This window comes from Gossypium arboreum, chromosome 12 (genome assembly GCF_025698485.1).
Source record: "Gossypium arboreum isolate Shixiya-1 chromosome 12, ASM2569848v2, whole genome shotgun sequence".
NCBI lineage: Eukaryota > Viridiplantae > Streptophyta > Magnoliopsida > Malvales > Malvaceae > Gossypium > Gossypium arboreum.
In genome coordinates this window covers 91922400-91944819 of record NC_069081.1, presented here as the reverse complement: position 1 = coordinate 91944819, position 22420 = coordinate 91922400, and the positions used below count along the sequence as shown (strand labels likewise).

The window sequence follows — 22420 nt, the reverse complement described above, 5'->3', positions numbered from 1 at the left end:
CAAGGTAATGATCTACAAGGAAAAGGGAAAACAAACGGGTAAGCATATAAAATTCTGAGTAAGCTCATATGGAAACTAAAACTTACCTTAATCATTTAAGCAGAAACAATTCATCTACTAGCTACCAAATTACCTTCATTGACACTTGAACACATATCTATACATGTAACATCACCACAAATCGAATATATTAGTTATGTTCTCGAATAGTAATACCATCAACATTTAAAACATAATCACATAGCAATATATATGTCAAGTATCATCAATACCATTTCATTTTCAATTCATGATTAAAATTTTGTTTTCAATCAATTGAATATCGCCAGATGAAACTATAGTAAAATGAACTTGCATACACGAGAATGTAATCCTTACACAAGCTGATAGTATTTCAGGGTTGCTCATACAAGCTGACATTATAGTCAGATTGCTCACAAAAACTGACATTGTATCGAGGTTACCTGTCTGGGCTAAACCTACGATACATATAATTTGGGAATCTACAACAAATGCCAGATCTTGGAACAACATGTAAATCCCTGATCAAATACATATATAACCTTAATGGCATGTCATACGTATCCTAACATTTTACTAAGTTCCCTCGAGCATCATTTATGTATAAACGATATTATCAATTTCTGTACACAATTTCATTTCTCATACAAGACATATATTTAGTCAACAATCTCATGTACAACCTGTTCTATTTCCATATAACCAATATTCTTATGAATTTACAATTCAGTCCATTTCAAGCAATTAGTGCCAAATTCACTAATTCACTTCAATCTAACATATAAATGCAATAGAACCCAAATCAATATGAACTTACATGGTCAAAACAACAAACAAATTGAATCTTTAGAGACTAATCAATAATTTTTGTTTCCCTCCAATTTGTTCCAATTCTTGATCAATCATTGTCGAAAGCTTAAAACCCTTGAAAGTTTTTTTTCTTATTCACTTATGATCGGTTGAATAAGAAGAGAAATTCTCTTTTATTCGACCACCAAATTATAAATATACTGATATTAATATTAAATTTAGTTAATTAATTAATTAAACTTCACATTAATCAAATTTATAAATTCTTAATCCTACCGTCCACTACCACCTCTTGAAAATGATTTATTTATCATTTTAGTCCTTAGGTTAATTGCAATTTAAGTCCTTAAATCTTTAGCCAATTAAAATCTATGGTGATAAAACTTTTATAATTTAGTCCATGTATCCTAATTAAGCAATTAATAAACAAAATTGAAGCAATAAACTTTAATATTCATTTATACTAACTCGTAAATATTAAATTAGAATATTTATAGACTTGGTTTATGAAAGTGAAATTCCAAAACTGCTTTTTTGATGCCACTAGAAATTAGACCGTTACAATCATGATGTAATTTAACAAATGAAAGCCTTAAAAGAAAAGAAATTATTGAAATTGTCTTTTATACTCAATTTGATACTAAATAAAAGATTCTTTTGACAAAACTACAAAATTTTAAAAAGAATATATATTTTGACATAAAATAACAAAACCATTAGACTTTTTTTTTCCATTTTTATGAAACAAATTAAATTAAATAGATCCAGTTTTATTTGTATAAAAACTAAATTAATTTATTTAACAATAGAAAATTAATTTAAATTAAAGGTAAATTACATTTAAGGTCATTAAATTATTAGTAAATTTATGTTTTAGTCACTCAACTTCAAAATGTTAAAAATGGTCCTTAAACTATTCGAAAGTTTTTATTTAAGTCGCTAGACAGTTAAAATTGTTGTTGTATAACCTTCTCTGTTTGTATTGTCTGTTCCAATCTAAAGCTCTTCTTCCTCTTATCTTCTATAGTTCAATTTTTTTTTCATGAAACTACTTTAAACATCACGAATCTACGAATCAAAATTCAAATAATGTCTTCTTTGATCTTCAACATTGACCATCAAAATGACTTGGATCTAAGATATGTCTTACTTGTTGATGGGTATTGATCCACCATAGCGATCATCAAATCAAAACTTAACAACATAGTAACTTAAATAAAAACTTTCGAATAATTCAATAATTTAAAGAAAAACTTTTAAATAGTTCAATGACCGTTTTGTAACTTTTTGAAGTTGAATAACCAAAACATAAGTTTACTAATAATTTAGTGATTTTGGTGTAATTAACCCTTAAATTAATATTATACACAAATTAAATCGAAAAAAAACTCATTATTCGGGTGAGTTTTGTCTTTCAACAAACAGAACACAACAAGACATGGACCAAATCTAGCTTCTTTTTCTTCGGCTTTATCCATTTTACCCTTTTTCTAGGATATTTATATATCCCCCGTCTTAAATTCCTCAACCATCGTCACTAAGTAAAAACCCTATTTCAAGATTAAATTAATTTAAAAAAAAAAAAAAACAAAAAGCAAAAAACGGAGGACATCCTCCACACTCATCTGCTCAAACAAGGTAAAAAAAATAGTACATACCCTTTTTTTTTTCCATTTTTTTGTTTAATATTTATCTATATTTGATTGAGATGTTTTTTTGGGGGAATTTTTTTTCATGGTGATTAGGTTTAGGGTTTCTTTTGGAGTAAAGTAAAAGTTCACACGAAGATGCCGCAGCCACCCCAAATGATTCCTGTCATGCCTTCATATCCACCTACTAATATTACTACTGAACAGATTCAGAAGGTGTGTATATTTGTATATATATTTTCTTTTTTTCGTTATTGTCCATGTATTGTGTTTAATGTTAGTATGTTATAGTTATGGGGTTGTTGAGGAAGGAGATGTTGATTTCGAACTTGTAATTTTTTTGGGTAATCTTTAGTTATGTATGAGATAGAAGAAACCCTTTTTTTTATCTGTTCCAAAAGAAAAACAAATGAAGCCCTTTTGTTGGATTTTATGAACATAACGTTTATGACATGGAAGAGTTGATTGTGCTTTTAATGGTAGTTATTTGGGATGGAATGGTGGTTGGTATTCAGTTTGAAAAGGTGCAATAAAATTGATGAGTGAAATAGAGAAATGAATGGAAGTTATTGGTAATGCGGAGCGATATAGTTGGACCATCTTGAATGGTGAGTTGCGTATGGTGTAACAAACAGTTATGCTTGATGTTGGGGGAGAATGAACAGTGTTTTTGCCCTTTTCGATTTGATTCTCAGTGTTTTGATTCTTTAATGCAATGAAATATTTGTTTGAACTCAATGATTTGAAAACAAAAACCGATAGATCTGCTCAAAGGCATACTTGAAATCCAGCTATTCTTTCTATTCAGCAACTTCTTATTGAAGGGGCTATCCTTTCCTTGGTTCGGTCCTTTTTTCTGTTGTGCCTAAACTCTAGAAAAACCATATATGGTGTAATGTATGGCTTTACTGTTTCTGTTGTTTTTGTCTGTTTTCGCTATTTGTTGTGTGTGTTCACAATATCTTTCACTTAATGCTTAAAAATGGAGTATATTATGATTCATTAAGTTCTTGTGTTTTAATTTTCATTCTTACCAGTATCTTGATGAGAATAAGAAGTTGATTTTGGCAATTTTGGACAATCAGAATCTTGGAAAACTTGCTGAATGTGCGCAGTAAGTGATTTATAAATTTCAGTTTCTTCTTTTATCTACCTTAGTGGCGCATGCTGCATCTTTAAGTTAATGTTTGAGGTTTATTATATATGTTTGCTTTAAGTTGGAAGCGGCTTGTTGAAAGTGCTAGATGCCGTAGGATGTATTATGGTTCACGTACCTCAAACTGAAGTATTTAATGTTATCGTCAATTAGTTGTAAATTCTTCCTTCCTAGATAATTGTGTGTGTTTTTAGTTGAAAGTGGGACTCGAATCAGGAGTTTCCTAGATCCAAACTGGGATGAGTCTTCTGCGGATATGTCTGAGCCTTGTAATGCATATACGGATGGTAAAATCTCCACTCCAACCAAACCCGATTTGGTTCTTGTTGCCATTTATCTTGCATCAAGAGCATTTATAGAACTAATTAATGATCACTATATTATTTGTCATCTGTATACATTAGCTTGGTTTTTCTGCAAATGTGCTATCAAGGATTCGTGATGGAAACCAAGTTTATTGTATTGGTTTTTCTTTGTATACATCATTCGCACATGCATATATGCTTACATGTGCAATATCTAGGCAGTGTACCTATACAAGATTTTGATGATGTAGGTATCAAGCTCAGCTGCAAAAAAATTTGATGTATTTAGCTGCTATTGCGGATGCGCAACCGCAATCGATGCCAACAATGCCTCCTCAGGTGAGTGTTAAGATAACTTCTTTCTTCTAATCTATCCGCTGCTACACTGCTTCCTGACACATTTTCCATCATCAAAGATGGCACCACATCCTGCAATTCCAACCGGAGGATATTTTATGCAACATCCTCAGGCTGCTGCAATGGCACAACAACCTGGCATGTACCCTCAAAAGGTGCCATTGCAATTCAATAACCCACATCAAATGCAAGACCCTCAGCATCTCCTGCACCAACAGCATCAGCAAGCCATGCAAGGTCAAATGGGAATCAGGCCTGGAGGACCCAATAATGGCATGCATCCCATGCATTCCGAGGCCAGTCTTGGAGGTGGCTGCAGTGCTGGCCCCCCTCAATCTTCAGGCCCAAGTGATGGACGTGCTGGAAACAAGCAAAACCCTGAAACCGGTGCCAATGGACAGGGCAGCACAACCGGCGACAGAGCCGAGGAGGGAAAGTGACTGTGATGGTAGGTTTATTTTACAATAGAATTTGTATTCCTCTGGTAGTCATCTCATAGACTGTTGTAGAATTAAAACCTTCAACTTGCTCTTTAATGTAGCAGTTTAGGTAGTTTAACTCTTGTTGAGAGGTTGTTGGCATGCCAATGAATTAAACAACAGGTTGTTAAGACAACGATGGTTTTGTTGTAAAAGGAGGTGATATATACGAGCATGTGGTCACTACCTCTGAGGCTGTCATTTTGTAATAACCTATAAAAGTTTGCAGCTTGTATCTAAATTGTGATCCAGTTGAAAATTACATTGCTTTTTCCTGGTTTTGCTTTTGTAAATTACTTTGTAAATCCAGGTCATGGTTGTCAAAGTGGAACCTTTCATGTTGAAGAAGCTAAAAATCTGTTGGCTTATCTCATCCATTGTATTCGGCCTTTAGAAATGCATCTTTTAGTAAAAAAGCAAAAAGCAAAACTTCATTGATTGTAAAACAAACGCATCGAGCATGGTAAAATGAGCTATAGATGCTATGTCTCTTAACAATTAAGATTAGAATCAAAGTACAAAGAAGAAAACAAAATCAACTTGAAAATTCTTTAACATATTCTTTAGATGTCAGCTTTCAATGGTGAAAATGAAGTACAAAAATCACTCTCAAAACATTTGGCACGGAACCAATGCTGGAAAAGGAAAGGCCTTTTCTTTAACTTTCTTGTTCTGTGTTTTGATTTTAGAAGACCTGAGCAAGAAAAAGCAAAAAACAGAAACCGCCATGAGAGAAGACCAACAACGCCCTGTTCACCTCCATAACCACCAGAGAAACAAGCTTTTTATAACCACCAAGCTCTTCACTTATACCACCGTGTATGTCATCATCGTCTTGCTCAGTTACACCTTGGGCTACCTCTCTCACTCCTCTCCTCCTGCACCACTACCACCACTTCCTCCGCCGCCTTCTGTCTTTCAACTCGCTAGCTTACCAACCCAACTCGACAACTTCCGAGTCGCCCCTCACTGTTCCAACTCACCTCTCCCACCCCATCTCGTCTTCCCAACGATTCTTCAACGAGTCTTCAAAGGTTCCTCCCCTTACACCGATTTCCCACCACCCCACCTCCGTTCCATCCTAAAACCAAAAAGAATCAGAGGTTGGGGATCTAACGGTGACGTTTTCGAGCACTTAATAAAACGAGTCAAACCCAAACTCATCGTCGAAGTGGGAACTTTCTTAGGCGCGTCAGCTCTTCACATGGTGAACGTGACTCGGAAACTCGGACTCCAAACACAGATACTATGCCTCGACGATTTCCGTGGATGGCCGGGTTTCAGAGACCGGTTCAAATACATTAACGACATAAACGGCGACGTTATGTTGCTTCAACAGTTCATGCAAAATGTGGTTTATTTCAACGCAACCGGGTCGGTTTTACCCGTACCGTTTTCGACAAGATCGGGTCTAGAGAAGCTATGTGAATGGGGAATAATGGCGGATCTATTAGAAATAGATGCGGGTCATGATTTCATATCCGCTTGGGGAGATATAAACGGAGCGTATCGGATATTGAAACCCGGTGGGGTGATTTTTGGGCATGATTATTTTACCGCCGCGGATAACCATGGGGTAAGAAGGGCAGTCAATTTGTTTGCGCAAATGAATCATCTCAACATCCGAACTGATGGTCAACATTGGGTCATTGATACTGCTTTAGTAAGAAATTTTTGATATTTTTATCCATGTAAAAAAGAATGGGAAAACTTTGGGGTTGATTGTGTAATAATGGGATTTACCTTGGCCTTCATAGTCATTCAACAAAGCAAGAATAAAAAAAATAATTTTTTAAATTATCCATTAATTTGTATACACTAAACCAAACAGTTTAGGAAGGCAGTGAAGTAGAATAAGTTTTGGTATTGAAAAACTCAAATTAAATTAGAATTTATATCAATACCAAAAAATTAAATTAAACCCAAAAATATTAATCCCTAATACCATGTTATCTTCAAATCTTAAATTTCTTTTCATTTCAATTTCATCGGACCCATCCAAAAATATGGATTTGGTTTTATCAAAATAAAGTTAATTTGATTTCGATTTTTAGAAAATTTGATTTTTTTTAATTTTTTACATCAAATTCATTTATTATTATTTTTACTCTTGAATCTTTGAATACAAAAGATGGTACGTGTTGAAAAGCACACCTCCAAATAATAATAACAATAGTTATTTATTAAGTATTAATTAGTACTTAATTAATGGTAACAGAAAATGGAGGACATTTCTGGCTTTTTACATGAGTCGGGTGGTCCATCATTGGAATTTAAATATTAATTGGCCAAAGATATCCAAATTCAATACTATTTGTTTTTGTTGTTAGTTGTTGCAACTTGCAATAGATTTAATAGTGTATTATAACAAGATTACATGATTCAAGGAATTATGATAATATAAAATTACGAGATGGAATATAAAGTGTGTTATATTATCTTACTTAATTAAAATATAATATTTAAATACAAATTTTACTAAATTATGTTTGTTATGAAATTTCATTGTAAAATAAAGCTTGAATGAACTCAAACGTAAAATAAGATTCTCCATTTCTCCCATAAGTTGATAAGTGCCAAAAAAAAAAAAAAAAATTTCTCTCAAGCTTGCTAAGCCAACATGAATAACTGCAAAAAATAAAATAAAAAACCAGTGACAACTATGATAGGTTTTTTCTTTTCCTGTTATTATATGAATAAAAAAAATATAAATTGTGATTGAAAATGATACACCAAATACTCTCTCAAGTTTGGATTAACTAAATACGGTTTCAAGTATGTCACCCCTGATGAGAATAAATGAGCAACACTTAAAACATCCATTGCATGTTCCAAATGGGTCAATTACAAAAGCAATAGTTAGACGATTCAGAGAAACATTTAATGGGCTAATCCAAGGGATATGGGTTGATTATGAAAAAAAAAAAAGGTCCAATTTTGGATCAAATAAAGATCAAGGCATATTTAATGTTATAAAGGCAAATTGAAATGACTATTTAGTTTTTAAATTCGCGACCTTTGCTCAAAGCATCCATGGGATATATTTATTTCTTATCAAAGCCATTTAGTCGCTTTTAGATGCATTATATGTTGGTTAAGTCATATTCGTCATATGCAACCATTTATCTCTTTCTAGATTCGTTGTATTGTTGGATTCATGCATATATTAGTTTGTTGCTTTAAATATGATTTTTTCTATTCTTGGACGGTTGTTCCAAGTAAAAATAGTGGGATATGAGTCTGCAACAAACGATTTTGAACCTAATATATTTGGGGAGTATTTTCTTTTTTTTTGTTGTTCAACCAACTTTTTAGAACTTATTAAGATCTTTCTTATGGCATTCTAACCTATGTTTTATCACTCACAACCTTTTTTTTCTTGAGTATGACAGCTACTTTCTTTTTTATACCTTTGGATCATATCTTTTTATAATGGTCAAGGTTCTTTGATATTCTAGAATTTGGTTTAGAACAATCCAAGGCATCCTTGTTCTAAATTGAATTTTTGGGTCTCATTACTCTTTTTGGGTTCAAATTACTTAAAAATCGCACCATTTGATATCATAGCTTACGGTGTTAAAATTAGGTTATTATTTATCTTTATTCAAAAAAAAAATCAGTTGAAGTTACATTCTCAAAAGTGTGTTTCTATCTTATCTTAAATTTTCTTTACTTCTCATTTCTTGTAAGTTGCTTGTTCAGTTGTTTATTGCTATAAAAATAATTATTCAGGTTCATTAATGTTAGAATTAAATGACCCGAATCCTTATTTAAATAAAATACAGTGGTAAAATAAAATAAAAGTAAAATCCATACAGAACTACACTTCTTTTATTTTATTTTAGAATAAGGTTTTTTTAAACCTTATTAAACTCTATCTATTTTATATTGATTAGAATAAGTTGTTTCAGTCTTACTAGAATACGACTTTACAAGCCTATAAATAGACATAGTCTAATCCTCCTGTAATCATTCGAATTCGACATAGTGAATTTTCTTCTCCTCTGCCCGTGGTTTTTCCCGAAAGGGTTTCCACGTAAAAATCTGTGTGTTCTTTATTTTATTTTATTTTTTCACAAATTAGTATCAGAACTTTCGGGTTGTTCATCTCAATCACGGTAATGGCATCTTTGAAGTATGAAATTCCGCTGTTGGATCGTAACACCAGATTTGCATTGTGGCAGATTAAGATGCAAGCAGTTCTTGTGCAGATGGATCTGGAGGATGCCCTACTAGGGATGGATAAGATGCCTTCGACATTAATAGATAAAGAGAAGGAGCGTAAGGATCGAAAGGTATTAACACAATTACATCTGTATTTTTCCAACGAAATTCTGCAGGATGTGATGAAAAAGAAGACCGCTGCTTCATTATGGAAGAGGCTAGAAAAAATATGTATGTCGAAAACTTTAATAAGCAAGTTGCATATGAAGTAGTGTCTTTATGCTCATCGTTTGGAGGAAGGTGCGTCTATACACGAACACTTAACAGTGTTTAAAAAAAATTCTCTCAAACTTGGAGGCCATAGAGGTTTAGTATGATAAGGAAGATCTAGGGTTGATTCTACTTTGTTCGTTACCCCTGTCTTATTTAACCTTTAGAGACACGATTTTATGTAGCTGCAAGTCTCTCACAGTTGATGAGGTTTATGATTCTTTGACCTTGTATGATAAGATGAAAGGTTAAACCCGACTCTCAGAGAGAGGGTCTCATTATTCGTGGGAGACAAGATTGGAATACTGATGATGATTGTGGATGGACACAGGAACGGAATCCTCGCGATAAATCTAAGGGTAGATCAAAGTCTTCAAGCAGAGGTAAAACTTGTAACTTCTGCAAGAAGAAAGGGCACATCAAATCTGAGTGCTATAAGCTACAGAATAAGATTAAAAGGGAGGCTGCGAATCAAAAGGGAAAGCAACCAAAAAATTTTGGTGAAACTGATGTTGTAGAAGACTACAACGATGGTGAACTTCTAGTCGCTTTAGTTAACAATTCTAAAGTGAGCAAGGAGTGGATACTTGATTCAGGCTGCACCTTCCACATGAGTCCCAATAGGGATTGGTTTACAACTTACAAAACAGTGTCTGAATGTGTTGTTTTGATGGGAAATAATACTTCGTGTAAAATCACAGGTGTTGGAACAATTAAAGCTAAGATGTTTGATGGAGTTGTCAGAACACTTAGTGACATACGACATGTTCTAGAATTGAAAAGAAATTCAATTTCATTGAGTACTCTTGATTCAAAAGGGTACAGATACGCAGTTGAAAGTGGGGCTTTAAAAATTTCCAAAGGTTCCCTTGTTGTGATAAAAGAGCAGAGAAAGACTGTCAAGTTATATGTTTTGCAGGGTCTACTGTTACTGGTGATGCAGTTGTCGCTTCTTTTTCCTTGTAAGATGATGATATTACTAAACTTTGGTATATGCGCCTAGGGCATATGAGTGAGAATGCAGAATTGAGCAAAAGAGGACTTCTTAATAGGCAAGGAATTTACAAACTGAATTTCTGTGAGCACTCTATTTTTGAGAAGCAAAAGAGAGTTCGATTCACCAGAGGAATCCATAACACAAAGGGAACGTTAGAATATATTCATTCTGATCTGTGGGGGCCATCTAGAGTGCCTTCGAGAGGTAGAGCTAATTATATGCTAACCTTTACTGATGATTTTTTCAAAAAAGTTTGGGTGTTCTTCTTGAAGCAGAAAAGTGATGTGTTTTCCGCATTTAAGTATTGGAAAATTATGATTGAATAATAGACGGGAAAACAAATAAAATACCTCCGTACAGACAATGGCTTAGAGTTCTGTTCTGATGAGTTTAATAGATTATGCAAGTCAGAAGGGATCGTAAGACACTTTACAGTTCGCCATACTTCACAGCAAAATGGCGTTGTAAAACAAATGAACAGAACGATCATGGAGAAGGTTCGATTTATGTTGTCAAATGCCAACTTACCAAAGTCGTTTTGGGCCGAAGCAGCTACTACATGTTTTTTGATCAACTGATCCTCATTCGTTGCCATTGAGAAAAAGACTCCACAAGAGGTATGGTCTGGTAATCCTGCTAATTATTCTGATTTAAAGATCTTTGGGTGTCCTACTTATGCTCATGTTGATATGAAAAATTGGAACCGAGATCCATTAAATGTGTTTTTCTTGGTTATAAAGCTAGTGTAAAAGGGTATAAGTTATGGTGTCCTGAAAATAGAAAAGTAGTGATTAGCAGAGATGTTGTTTTTGATGAAACTGCTATGCTACCTAACTTATCTCTTAAAGACTCTTCCAATAAAGAAAATCAAAAGCAGGTGGAGCATCAGATTAATACAGAGTCGACTCCTCAAGCCAGTACAAAAATTGAGAATAGAGTTGCTTCTTCACCGCAATACTCTATCGCCAAAAATAGAACTAGAAGAGAAATTAAACCTCTAAAGAAGTATGCCGAGGCTGATCTAGTTGCTTATGCTTTAAACGTGGCTGAAGATATAGATGCGAATCAAGAGCCATCTAATTATTCTAAGGCGGTTAGCTATGAAGGCTCAGAAAAGTGGATGTTTTCTATGCAAAAGGAGATGGAATCACTCCACAAAAATAAAACATAGGATCTTGTGAAACTTTCTAAAGGTAAAAAGGTTGTTCGTTGTAAATGGTTGTTTAAAAAGAAAGAAGGGACTCTAGGAGTTGAAGAACCCAGATATAAAGCAAGGCTTGTCGCAAAGGGTTACAGTCAAATTCCAAGAGTGGACTTCATAGATGTGTTCTCCCCAATTGTTAAGCATAGTTCGACTCGAGCTTTTCTTGGTATTGTGGCCATGCATGATTTGGAGCTTGAGCAGTTAGATGTAAAAACTGCATTTTTGCATGGAGAACTTGATTTACATGCAACAATCAGAGGGTTTTACAGTCTCAGAAAAAGAAGACTATGTTTGCTTGCTGAAAAAGTATCTTTACGGTTTGAAACAGTCACCAAGACAACAAGAGGTTTGATTCCTTTATGACTTCTCATGATTTCAAAAGAAATAGTTTTGACAGTAGTGTTTACTTTAAGAAAAATAGTGATGGTTCTTTTATGTATCTACTTCTTTATGTTAATGACATGTTGATAGCAGCAAAAGATAAAGGAGAGATAAGAAAGGTCAAAGCCCAACTAAATGAAGAATTTAAGATGAAAGATTTAGGACCAGCAAAGAAGATACTTGGTATGGAGATTCTCAGAGATAGAAAAGTAAGTAAATTGTACCTAAGTCAGAAAGGGTACATTGATAAAGTTCTTTGCAGGTTCAATATGCAGAGTGCTAAGCCTGTTAGTATTCCTTTAGCAGCCCATTTTAGACTTTCATTGGATTTGTCTCCACAATCAATTGATGAGATTGAGTACATGTTACATGTTCTATACTCTAGTACAGTGGGATCTCTCATGTATGCTATGGTTTTTTCACGTCCAGATTTATCATATGCAGTTAGTGCAGTTAGCAGATACATGGCAAGTCCTGGTAAAGAACACTGGAAAGCAGTTCAGTGGATTTTAAGATATTTACGAGGTACTATTGATGTTTGCTTATAGTTTGGAAGAACTAGAGATGGAGTCATTGGGTACGTTGATACTGATTTTGCTGGAGACCTTGATAGAAGAAGATCTCTCACAGGTTATGTCTTTACAATTGGAGGTTGTGCAATTAATTGGAAAACCACTTTGCAAACTATAGTCGTTTTGTCTACTACTGAACCTGAGTACATGGCAATTACTGAGGCTTGTAAAGAAGCTATCTAGTTGAAGGGACTCTTTAGTGAACTCAATGAAGACCTTCAAATCAGTACAGTATTTTGTGACAGTCAGACTACAATCTTCCTTACAAAAGATCAAATGTTTCATGAGAGAACAAAACACATTGATGTTCAGTATCATTTGTTTGTGATATTATTGCTCATAGTGATATTGTTGTGAGCAAAATTAGTACTCATGAAAATCCTGCAGATATGATGACTAAGTCACTTCCTATAACCAAGTTTGAGCATTGTTTAGACTTGTTTGGCGTTCATTGTTGAAGTAACCCTTAAGGGGTTTTATGGAAGAGGTGGAGAACTTGTTCGTTGAGAGTTCGCGATGAAGAACTTGTTCATTGAGAATTCGTGTGAAGGTGGAGATTGTTAGAATTAAATGACCCGAATCCTTATTTACATAAAATACAGTGGTAAAATAAAATAAAAGTAGAATCCATACAGAACTACACTTCTTTTATTTTATTTTAGAATAAGGTTTTTTTAAACCTTATTAAACTCCATCTATTTTATATTGATTAGAATAATATGTTTGAGTCTTACTAGAATATAGCTTTACAAGCCTATAAATAGATATAGTCTAATCCTCTTGTAATCATTCGAATTTGGCATAGTGAATTTTCTTCTCCTCTGCCCGTGGTTTTTTCCCGAAAGGGTTTCCACGTAAAAATCTGTGTGTTCTATATTTTATTTTATTTTATTTTATTTTTTCACAATTAAGTTCAATAAAGAATAGAAAGAGGGAACTTAAGAATGGAAAATGCAAAAGAGTGTGAGATTATAAGAGGATAAAATCCAAATTTGAGCAAACACGAGTATGAGTGTTATCATTATTGAGTGAGACACGTAAGGGATTGGGTGAGGTAATTTTCAACATTGATTTTTTTTAATCATGTCCTAATATTAAGAAAAAGACACAAATAAAGAATGTGGTGTTCCAAATTTACAAATTCAAGCCTTAGTGGGAAAGATAAGACGGATGATGGGGGCGAAATTAGAACAACTACATAAAGGATGGATAGGGTAGAAGAAAGAACATAAAGAGGGCAACCACCTATAGCTCCTAATATGCAACAAAGATAAAGGAATCCCAATAGATATGACTATAATGATTATTATGGCAATAATGAGGATGAAAATGATCGCGCCTCTATTGTTAACTTGGGAAGATATGGTCATGGGAATAGAGGTAGAAGAGCTGAAGATCGAATTGATGACAATTTTGGAAATACTAAGATGAAGATTCCATCTTTCTAAGGAAAAAATGATTCTGAAGCGTATTTAGAGTGGGAGAAGAAGATTGAGTTGGTCTTTGATTGCCACAACTATTCTAAGAGGAAAAAGGTACCATTGAAGTCACTAACTATGTTATTATTTGGTAGGATTGAATGATTTTGAGCAGGAGAAGAAATGGTGAGAGGCCTATTAAGACATGGGAGGAAATGAAAGCTATCACGAGAAAAAGATTCATTCCAAGTCATTATTAGAAGGACTTATTTCAAAAACTGCAAAGCCTCACTCAAGGGTCTAAAAGTGTTGAAGATTACCATAAAGAGATGGAGATAGCTATGATTCAGGCTAACATAGAGGAGGATTCCACAAGGATGGGACAAAGTTCTTCTTTAGCATGGAATTAGAATTGGAGCAAGAAGGATGAGAAACCTCAATCCAAGAACAAGTTTGAAGTTTCCAAAGACAATAAAAATGGAGACCCCCAAAACAAAGGTAAAATTGAATTCGAACCTTCTAGAAATAAAGATGTTAAATGCTTTAAATGTTTGGGAAGGGACTACTGAAAAAAAGGGTTTGGAAAACGCAACAAAAAATAAATTTAAGGAAAAATTAGAGTTTTAAATTTTTTTCAAAAACTAGAACTTGGTTGTGATATCTGAAGTAATACACTTAATTAAAATTGTACCTTTTTTATTCGTCTAGGATGAACGCTTCGGTCGAGTAGTACTCTCTGTTATCCTCAAGCTCACGTTTGCTGAGTGTGGGCTCGCTTCGAATCATAAATTTCCACAAAATTACCAGTGGGGTAAATTCACAATTTCTCTACACTTCTGGGTCAAGTTGTAAATAAGAAAAATATCTCTAGAAATCTTCTGAAATAATTTCTTCATAAAATTTTCTCTATACAACTTCTCTTGAATTCAAGTGTGTGAAAAATAATAACCTCGTTTATCGTTCAAATACACAGAAAATAGTTACATGTTTACTACAAAATGGACACATTTCACAACAATCTTCCTGTAACACTCCTTACCCGAGACTGTTGCCAGAATCGAGCACGAGGCATTACTAAACTTATTCTATCCCTTAAATAGGTTTAAATTGTTTATTTAAGCATTTCGAATGTACTGCCATTCTGCGTCAGAGTCGCCTAAAATTCATATCTTGAGTTCAAACTCGAAATTAAGATCCGTAAATTTTTCCTGAAACTAGACTCATATATATATCTACTAATTTTTTTCATAGATTTTTTTACTTGGTCAATTAGTACAGTTTATTAGTTAAAGTTTCCCCTATTTCAAAACTCGACTGCACTAACCTCTTGTTACTACGAACCATGTTTCTTCCTGTACAAAATTCATATCACTAAGCCGTTTGTTTCTCTTAAAACTAGACTCAACAAGGATTATAACCATATAAAGTATACCTTCTAATTAGTTTTGTACAATTTATGGTGAATTTCCAAAGTTGAAATAGGGGTTCCAGAAATCGCTCTAACCCTATTTCACTAAAACTCAGATATATCATGAAATATAATACCTTTACCTATTTTTCTTATTCCATAAGAAAATAGACATAATAAGATTTAATTTCATATATTATTCATCTTCAAACTATGTTTATGCAATTTTTAGTGATTTTCAAAGTTACGTCATTGCTGTTACTTGAATCTGTTTTTAGGTTACTTTCACATTTTTCATAATTTTCATGTGATAATCACCATTCAATCATACATATTAATAAACATGCATATCATCGGCCATTTTATTAGCTAATCACTAGCAAGTATTTACACATCATTCATTGTTCATATTATACCAAAAGTGGCTAAGTTTCTATACATGCCATACACAAAACAAAACGTCTAATTATACCGAGTTATTTCTTTGATAGTGTGATCGGCCTCCGACATTTCCTTCGATCCCCGAGTGGCTAGATAAGTACTATAAGAAGAAGAAAATAAAGAGATTAAGCACTAGGCTTAGTAAGCTTACAAGCAAATAAATCACAACATTCAACATAATGGATAATTATGCATAATATCATCTAACATCATAAATTTCTTTACTTCTCAATTTCTATCTTCTTCTTTATTCCTTACCTTCTTTCTTACCCGACCTTTCCTTTTCATAAGTATAATCTACTTTTCCTTTGCTGTTAATTCACTGTAATTTAACTCGTATCCTGACCCGTTGAACCACTCGGAATACTAAGGATACTAGGTCGTTCTGTCTATCAATATCTCGCCAATGCCATGTCTTTGACATGGACTTACATGAATTATTCCTATCTCCAATGCCATATATAATATGGACTTACATGGCTCAATCCTGTCTCCAAAGCCATATTTCTAATATGGACTTACATGGCTCATTTTGTTCTGTCCTGTCAACCCTAATATCCTAACATTCCTAGGGTTCAACCGGGGCATTCTAACACTTTTCCTCTGTCACTTCACCTTAAATTCGACTTTAAATATTTTCATAACATAAATATATAAGTGCTGGAAATTGACAATAATAATGTAAAATAAAAGAATATTGCATTTATTTACTGTAAACTTACCTCGATACAAAATGTGACTAAACTTTACAATTTAGTCCTTTGCTTTTTCTTTTCCCCGATCTACTCTCGAATTTCGCTCTTCTTGATCTATAATAGCAAATTTAGCTTATTTAATATCAACATTTATCAAAACAACCCTTTACTCAAACTTTGGAAAAATTACATTTTTGCCCCTAAACTTTCACATATTTGCACTTTTGCCCCAAGGCTCGTAAATTAAACTTCATCCTATTTTCTTATGTTTTATGACATGCTGATCATTTTTCCCTTCTATGGAAACATCAAATTCACACACTAACATGTACTTATGACTATTAGGTATTTTTACCGATTAAGCCTTTTTACTCGTTTTCGCTTAAAACCAAGTAGCACAAGTTGTCTAACATAATTTAAAACCTCATATTCCATCATAAAACATCAAAATACACAAATTTCACCTATGGGTATTTTTCCAAATTTGATTCCTAACTTAAATTATTGCTAGCATAAGCTTTATCGAGCTACCGGGGTTTCAAAAACGTAAAGATCATTAAAAACGGGGCTTGGAATCACTTACTATGAAGCTTGAAAGTTGAAGAAACCCCAGCTATGGAGAGAGGTAAGGTTTTGCTGGTAACTTGAAGAAGATGATACAATTTTATCATCTTTTTACCTTTTATTAATGTTAATAACCAAATGACCAAAATGCCCTCCTTACTAAACTTTCAAAATTCCTTCCATGTCCTAATTTTGTCCATGAACTTAAAATTGGTCAAATTACCATTTAATATCTCCTAATTAATATTCCAAAATAATTTCATACTAAAACTTCTAGAATGCAAGTTTTGCAAATTATTCGATTTAGTCCCTAACCTCAATTTAAGCACTTTATGCATAGAATTTTATCACGAAATTTTCACACAATCATGTAATCATACCATGAACCTCAAAATAATAATAAATTATATATATATATATATTTTTTTACCCTGAATTTGTGGTTTCGCAACCACTGTTCCGTTTAGGCCCTATTTCGGAATGTTACACTTCCACTTGTCTTAGTGTAGTAAATGTGTCATGTTTCGCATTCCCATATCCTCGACGTGTTTGTTAAAACTCTTAGTTACAAAAGTCTTAGCAAATGGATCCATAAGGTTATCTTTAGAAGCTACTTTCACTACATCTACTATTCCTATGGCGAAACAGATATATGGAAGTGTGCAAAGCATCGCATACATAAGGCTTCTAACTGTCGAAGCATATGGAACCTTCCTCATATGCTCCCTTTCTTCTACTGTCTTAAGACAGTCATCCAGAGAAAAATGAAAACCATATGTGGCCAACTGAGCGCTTGGCTTCGCATCTATCATTGCAAATTGTTCTAGTACCTTATCAATGTATAAAGCTTGTGATAGAGCTATTATTTTATTCTTTCGATCCCTAAAGATTTGAATTCCAAGAATATAACTGGCTTCACCCAAGCCCTTCATACTAAATTGCTGAGATAACCATAGTTTGATCAATGACAATTCTCCTACATCATTTCTGATAAGTAGAATATTGTCGACATGCAAAATGAGGAAGACCATCTTTTTGTCCTTTATATGCTTATAAACACAAGGTTCATTAATTTTTTGCTCAACCCAAAAATCTTGATCGTTTGATCAAATCTTTTATTCTATGAGCAAGATGCCTACTTAAGTCCATTAGTAGTTTGCAAACTTTCTACTCATTTCCTTTGACAATATAGACAGTGGGTTGAGCCATGTAAATAGTCTCTTCAAGATAGTCATTCAAGAGTGTTGTCTTGACACCCATTTTTCAGATCTCATAATCGAGAGTAGCGACAATGGATAAGAGTATGTAGATAGACTTGAACATGACTATCAGAGAGGTCTCATCGTAATAAATGTCTTCTTTCTGTGTATAACCTTTTCCTACAAGTTTAGCTTTATGTGTTTCCATTTTTCCTTCCACATTTATCTTCTTCTTGTAGACCCATTTACACCCTATGGGTTTAATCCCAACTGGTAGCTTGCAAGTTCCCACACCGTATTGAATTCTATAGAATTCATCTTGGCATCCATGACTTGTTTTTAGAGCTTGGAATTCGTAACTGTAATGACCCAAATTTTACGGTTATCGGGAAAGTGAATTTTCGGGTCTCCATTTCTAAAAAAATAGATTCGTAAATATTTATTAAAAATATTTATGAAGTCAATTGAATGGTTAATTAGACTTTAATTAAGTAAATTTAGCTTAATTAAGAGTAATTAGTGGAAATGATTAAATTGAATTAAGTGTGAAAGTTTAATTATAGAATAAAGAAAAGTGAAGGGACTAAATAAGAAATAAGCCAAAAGAGGTGACAAATGTATGGTTAAAATAAGTTAAATGTGTACAAATATAAATGGTACACATGTATTATACATGTGTATTTACTTATTATATAAGTAAAATAATAATAATTAAAATATATTATATTAATATTATTTTATATTAAATAAATAAATAAATAAATGTTATGACAAGTGTAAGGTGAAAATTAATACATGTGTATTAATAAATATACACATGTATAAATAATAAATATTATAATAGTTTAATAATAAAATAAAGAAATAAAATAAAGAAATAAAATAAAGAAATAAATGAAATAAAAGAAATGAAAAAGAAAAACAAAGCAAACGAAACAGAGAAGAACAGGGGAGAAATAAAGGAAAGAAAGAAAGAAAGGGAAAAAAGGGAAAATCAAGGTTTTGAAGCTTTAAACTTTAATAGGTATGTCAATTTAGCCCTTTTTACTTAATTTTGATGTTTTAAAAGCTTTAGAATAAAGTTTTGATGAAATTAAGTTGATATTTTGAAAGTTATTAGATTTATAAATATTGTTCATGTTGAGTAAAATGATGAATTAAAGGCTAAATTGATAGAAATTCAAGTTAAAAATGAAATAAGGATTGAATTGTAAAGTGATTCATAAGTTTTATGCTTTAAGGACTAAATTGAAAGAATTTCAAAATTATGGTTTTATGATGAAAAATAGATAATTATGTCTAAGTTTGGTTAAAAATTGAGTAGAAATAAAGTATGAATTAAGATAGAAAAGTAAGTGAATTTAGTTAGGATTAAATTGAAATTAAAAGTAGAAAATCAACATTTTGCACTAAGACTATTTTGGACAGCAGCAGTAGTATAAGTTTGAAAAATCACCAAAAATTGTATAAATTGAATTAGAGGGTGAATAAAATATGAAATTAAAGCTTATTGAGTCTAATTTCTTATAAAAGAAACGGTTTAAGCAATTTAATTGTAAATTATGAGATACAATGAATTTTGTGAGACAAGGTCAGAATGAATTCGGGTTCCCCTATTCTGAATTTGGAAAATCACCAAAAATTGGAGAAAAATAATTAGAGGGTTAAAGTTATATTTTTAGAATCTCTAATGAGTCTATTTTTAGGAAAAATCAACAGGAATATTATCTGAGTTCTGTACTATGAGATAATTAATTTTTAGTGAAGAAGGGTCGAAACTGTCAGACAGCAGAATAGGGGTGAATTTAAAGAATAAACTGTACTTAATGGCTAAACCAAAAATTCTGAAAATTTTATGGTAAGAAGATTTGTGAGTCTAGTTTTAGGAAAAATTAACGGATCTTAATTTAGAATTCTGTAACTCAAGATATAAATTAGTAATGTATTAATGATTATGAATTGTATTAATTTCGTAGTCAATGTGGTACCGAAAATCTTGACGGGAGTTAGCTCAAAAATTACGGTTTGTATTTCTATAATCCGAACTCAGTCATTATTTGTTATATTTATATACATATGACAATTGTTAGTGTTAGAATTATGATGTTTTACAATCGAAATGGATTGATTTTGGTATGTGATGAATTTATCAAATTTATATTGATTGAAATCATTTTGATTGAATTTATATTGATTGAAATATATATTATATATATGATTTATGTAAAAATTTGAATATTGAATGAATGTTATATTAAAAATTATATTGATTGGAATATGAGAGAATTGATATGAATATATGAGATTTGTGATAATTGAATATTTGATATTGAAAAGTGAATTGAGTTGTATTGAATTATGAATTAATGTGAATAATTGAAATATATTTGTTGAATTGAATGAAAATTTATGAAATTATGAAAATGTGTGAATATATGTGATTATTAGAATGGTATATTGATGAAAGATTTATTAAATTGAGAAAGTGAATCGAATACCCTATTAACAGTATCGGACTAGATTGGATACAAATGGCATGCCATTGGATTTATGATGTGATGAGGAGATTTGTAGTTCGGCCGAGAAGATGTTTCTGTTATTATATACTTCGGTTTATCTGAAGAGGCATTTAATGCCTTATTGTTGTGTTTGGGAGGATATGATATACTGGTGTGTTATGGAGGATTTATAATATTCCGGGTGTGTTTGGGTTGGATATTTTGGTGTGTTTGGGTTGGATATTCTGGTGTGTTTGGGAGGAATCCACGTATCTATTAGAGTCCGAGTCTTGTTAATAGGGGTAAATAAGTGAAAAGATAAATCGAGTGAATTTGATTGATTGAGCTATTGGAATGAAATGAGAAATTGAATTGAGAATTGAAATTGAGATATGAGATTAAAAACATGAACCAAAAGGTTCATGAAATGAGTGAAGTTCAAATGGATGATGATTGATGTTAGAATGAATTAAAATGGTATATTGTTAAGAAGTAAAGTGTGAATACAAATGAATTGTGAATATATTGTAAAGAATTTATACGGCAAGCAAATGAAAAGAATTGAGCAAATATGTTGTTGTGTTTGTTATATGGCTTGTATAGAATTTTTATGGTAACTAAATGAAACTTATCTATAAAATAAATAAATGAATAGTTATATTTGTTATTGTGATTTTAAGTTTAATTGTTATATTATCAAGTGTTCGGATTATAGAAATACCACTGAGTGTATACTCAGCGTACGGTTTGTTTCTGTGCGCAGGTGAAGTTAAGGCTAGATTGTCGAATCAACATTCCAGGCCGATCCCGAATTCAATGAGGTAAAGTATGTTGAGTATTGATAATGGCATGTACCTAGGATGTTTAATGAGAGTCATTTAAGTTGTAAAAGTATTGATGAACTAAGTAAATTATGGTTGGCAACGGTATATAGTATGAATTTTGAAATATAAAAAAAAAAATCGTATTGATTCTAAATTAGTTCCAAATTGAATTTACTATCCATATTGGACCGCGAGGGCCCATTAAAGGGACGACATCTTAAAACTAGGATGAGTATGAATATTTATTTTAATTAATGACTGAAATTGGACTGTACTGACTGGTAATGTTTCGTAACCCTGTTTCGACGACGGTATAGGGTTAGGGGACGTTACCGACCCGAAAGTCTATAATGTCAGAAAACATGATTCCATTACCTCATTTCCGTAAACTAAAGTCATAAATAATTTTATTAAATATCTAGGGAGTTATTTTAGAAGTAAATTGAGTTTCAAATAATTAATTTTATCTAATTAATGATTAATTAAGGTAAAATGACTAAATTGTAAAAATAGTAAAAATTCAATTGTTAATGAATCTTTAAGTAAAACATGTACAAGGGACTTAAGTGGAAATTAAACCACTATGAAAATAGTAATGGATGGTGGTGTTAAGTATACAATGAAAAATGTGATAAAGTTTAATGTGAGTATAATGTGAGTGTAAGTTTTTGTGCCTCTAATTTATCTCCTTTTGATGTAGGTGAAGATTTGAGGACAAATCCTTTTCAAGAGGAAATGAATGATGAAAATAAATGAGCAACACTTAAAGATCCATTGCAAGTTCCAAATGGAAGAAGTACTTAATAAGCTAATCCAAAGGATATGAGCTAATTTTGAAAAGAAAAAGTCCAAGATTGGACCAAAAAAAAATCAAGGCTTATTTAATGTTTTAAAGGAAAATTGAAATGGCTATTTAGCTTCTAAATTTGTGGCCTTTGTTCAAATCATCTATAGGACATATTTATCTTTTATTAAATTCATTTAGTTGCTTTTAGATGCATTGTATGG

The 22420-nt window shown here is 32.3% G+C and overlaps 2 protein-coding genes and 1 long non-coding RNA gene across 4 annotated transcripts; 2 read left to right on the top strand and 1 right to left on the bottom strand.

Annotated features, from left to right (window-relative positions):
* Positions 1 to 2238: 2238 nt before the first annotated feature.
* On the top strand, positions 2239 to 5039 carry LOC108479966 (GRF1-interacting factor 3-like). 2 transcript variants are annotated; one of them, XM_017782845.2, is made up of 5 exons: positions 2239 to 2469; positions 2577 to 2696; positions 3518 to 3594; positions 4193 to 4280; positions 4358 to 5039. In XM_017782845.2, the coding sequence occupies exons 2-5, from the start codon at positions 2619 to 2621 to the stop codon at positions 4736 to 4738; spliced, it is 624 nt and encodes a 207-aa protein (XP_017638334.1). In that variant the 5' UTR covers positions 2239 to 2469; positions 2577 to 2618; the 3' UTR covers positions 4739 to 5039. The 2 variants fall into 2 exon arrangements, with proteins under 2 accessions (XP_017638334.1, XP_052879185.1); XM_053023225.1 differs by lacking the exon at positions 2239 to 2469 and having other exon boundaries at positions 2687 to 3088.
* Positions 5040 to 5173: 134 nt separating this feature from the next.
* LOC108479965 (uncharacterized) lies at positions 5174 to 6574 on the top strand. Its single transcript, XM_017782844.2, has one exon. The coding sequence runs from the start codon at positions 5358 to 5360 to the stop codon at positions 6453 to 6455; it is 1098 nt and encodes a 365-aa protein (XP_017638333.1). The 5' UTR covers positions 5174 to 5357; the 3' UTR covers positions 6456 to 6574.
* A 9001-nt stretch (positions 6575 to 15575) lies between these two features.
* Positions 15576 to 16589, bottom strand: LOC128285232 (uncharacterized). Its single transcript, XR_008275684.1, has 2 exons — positions 16355 to 16589; positions 15576 to 15732 (listed from the first exon to the last, which is right to left on the bottom strand). It is a non-coding gene; the product is annotated as an uncharacterized LOC128285232 (long non-coding RNA).
* Positions 16590 to 22420: the final 5831 nt, after the last annotated feature.

Coding starts and splice junctions, on each gene's coding strand:
- LOC108479965 (XM_017782844.2), top strand. CDS start 5,358: ATGGTGAAAATGAAGTACAAAAATCACTCTCAAAACATTTGGCACGGA.
- LOC108479966 (XM_017782845.2), top strand. CDS start 2,619: ATGCCGCAGCCACCCCAAATGATTCCTGTCATGCCTTCATATCCACCT. Junction 3,595..4,192: donor AAACTTGCTGAATGTGCGCA/GTAAGTGATTTA, acceptor TTGATGATGTAG/GTATCAAGCTCAGCTGCAAA. Junction 4,281..4,357: donor TGCCAACAATGCCTCCTCAG/GTGAGTGTTAAG, acceptor CCATCATCAAAG/ATGGCACCACATCCTGCAAT.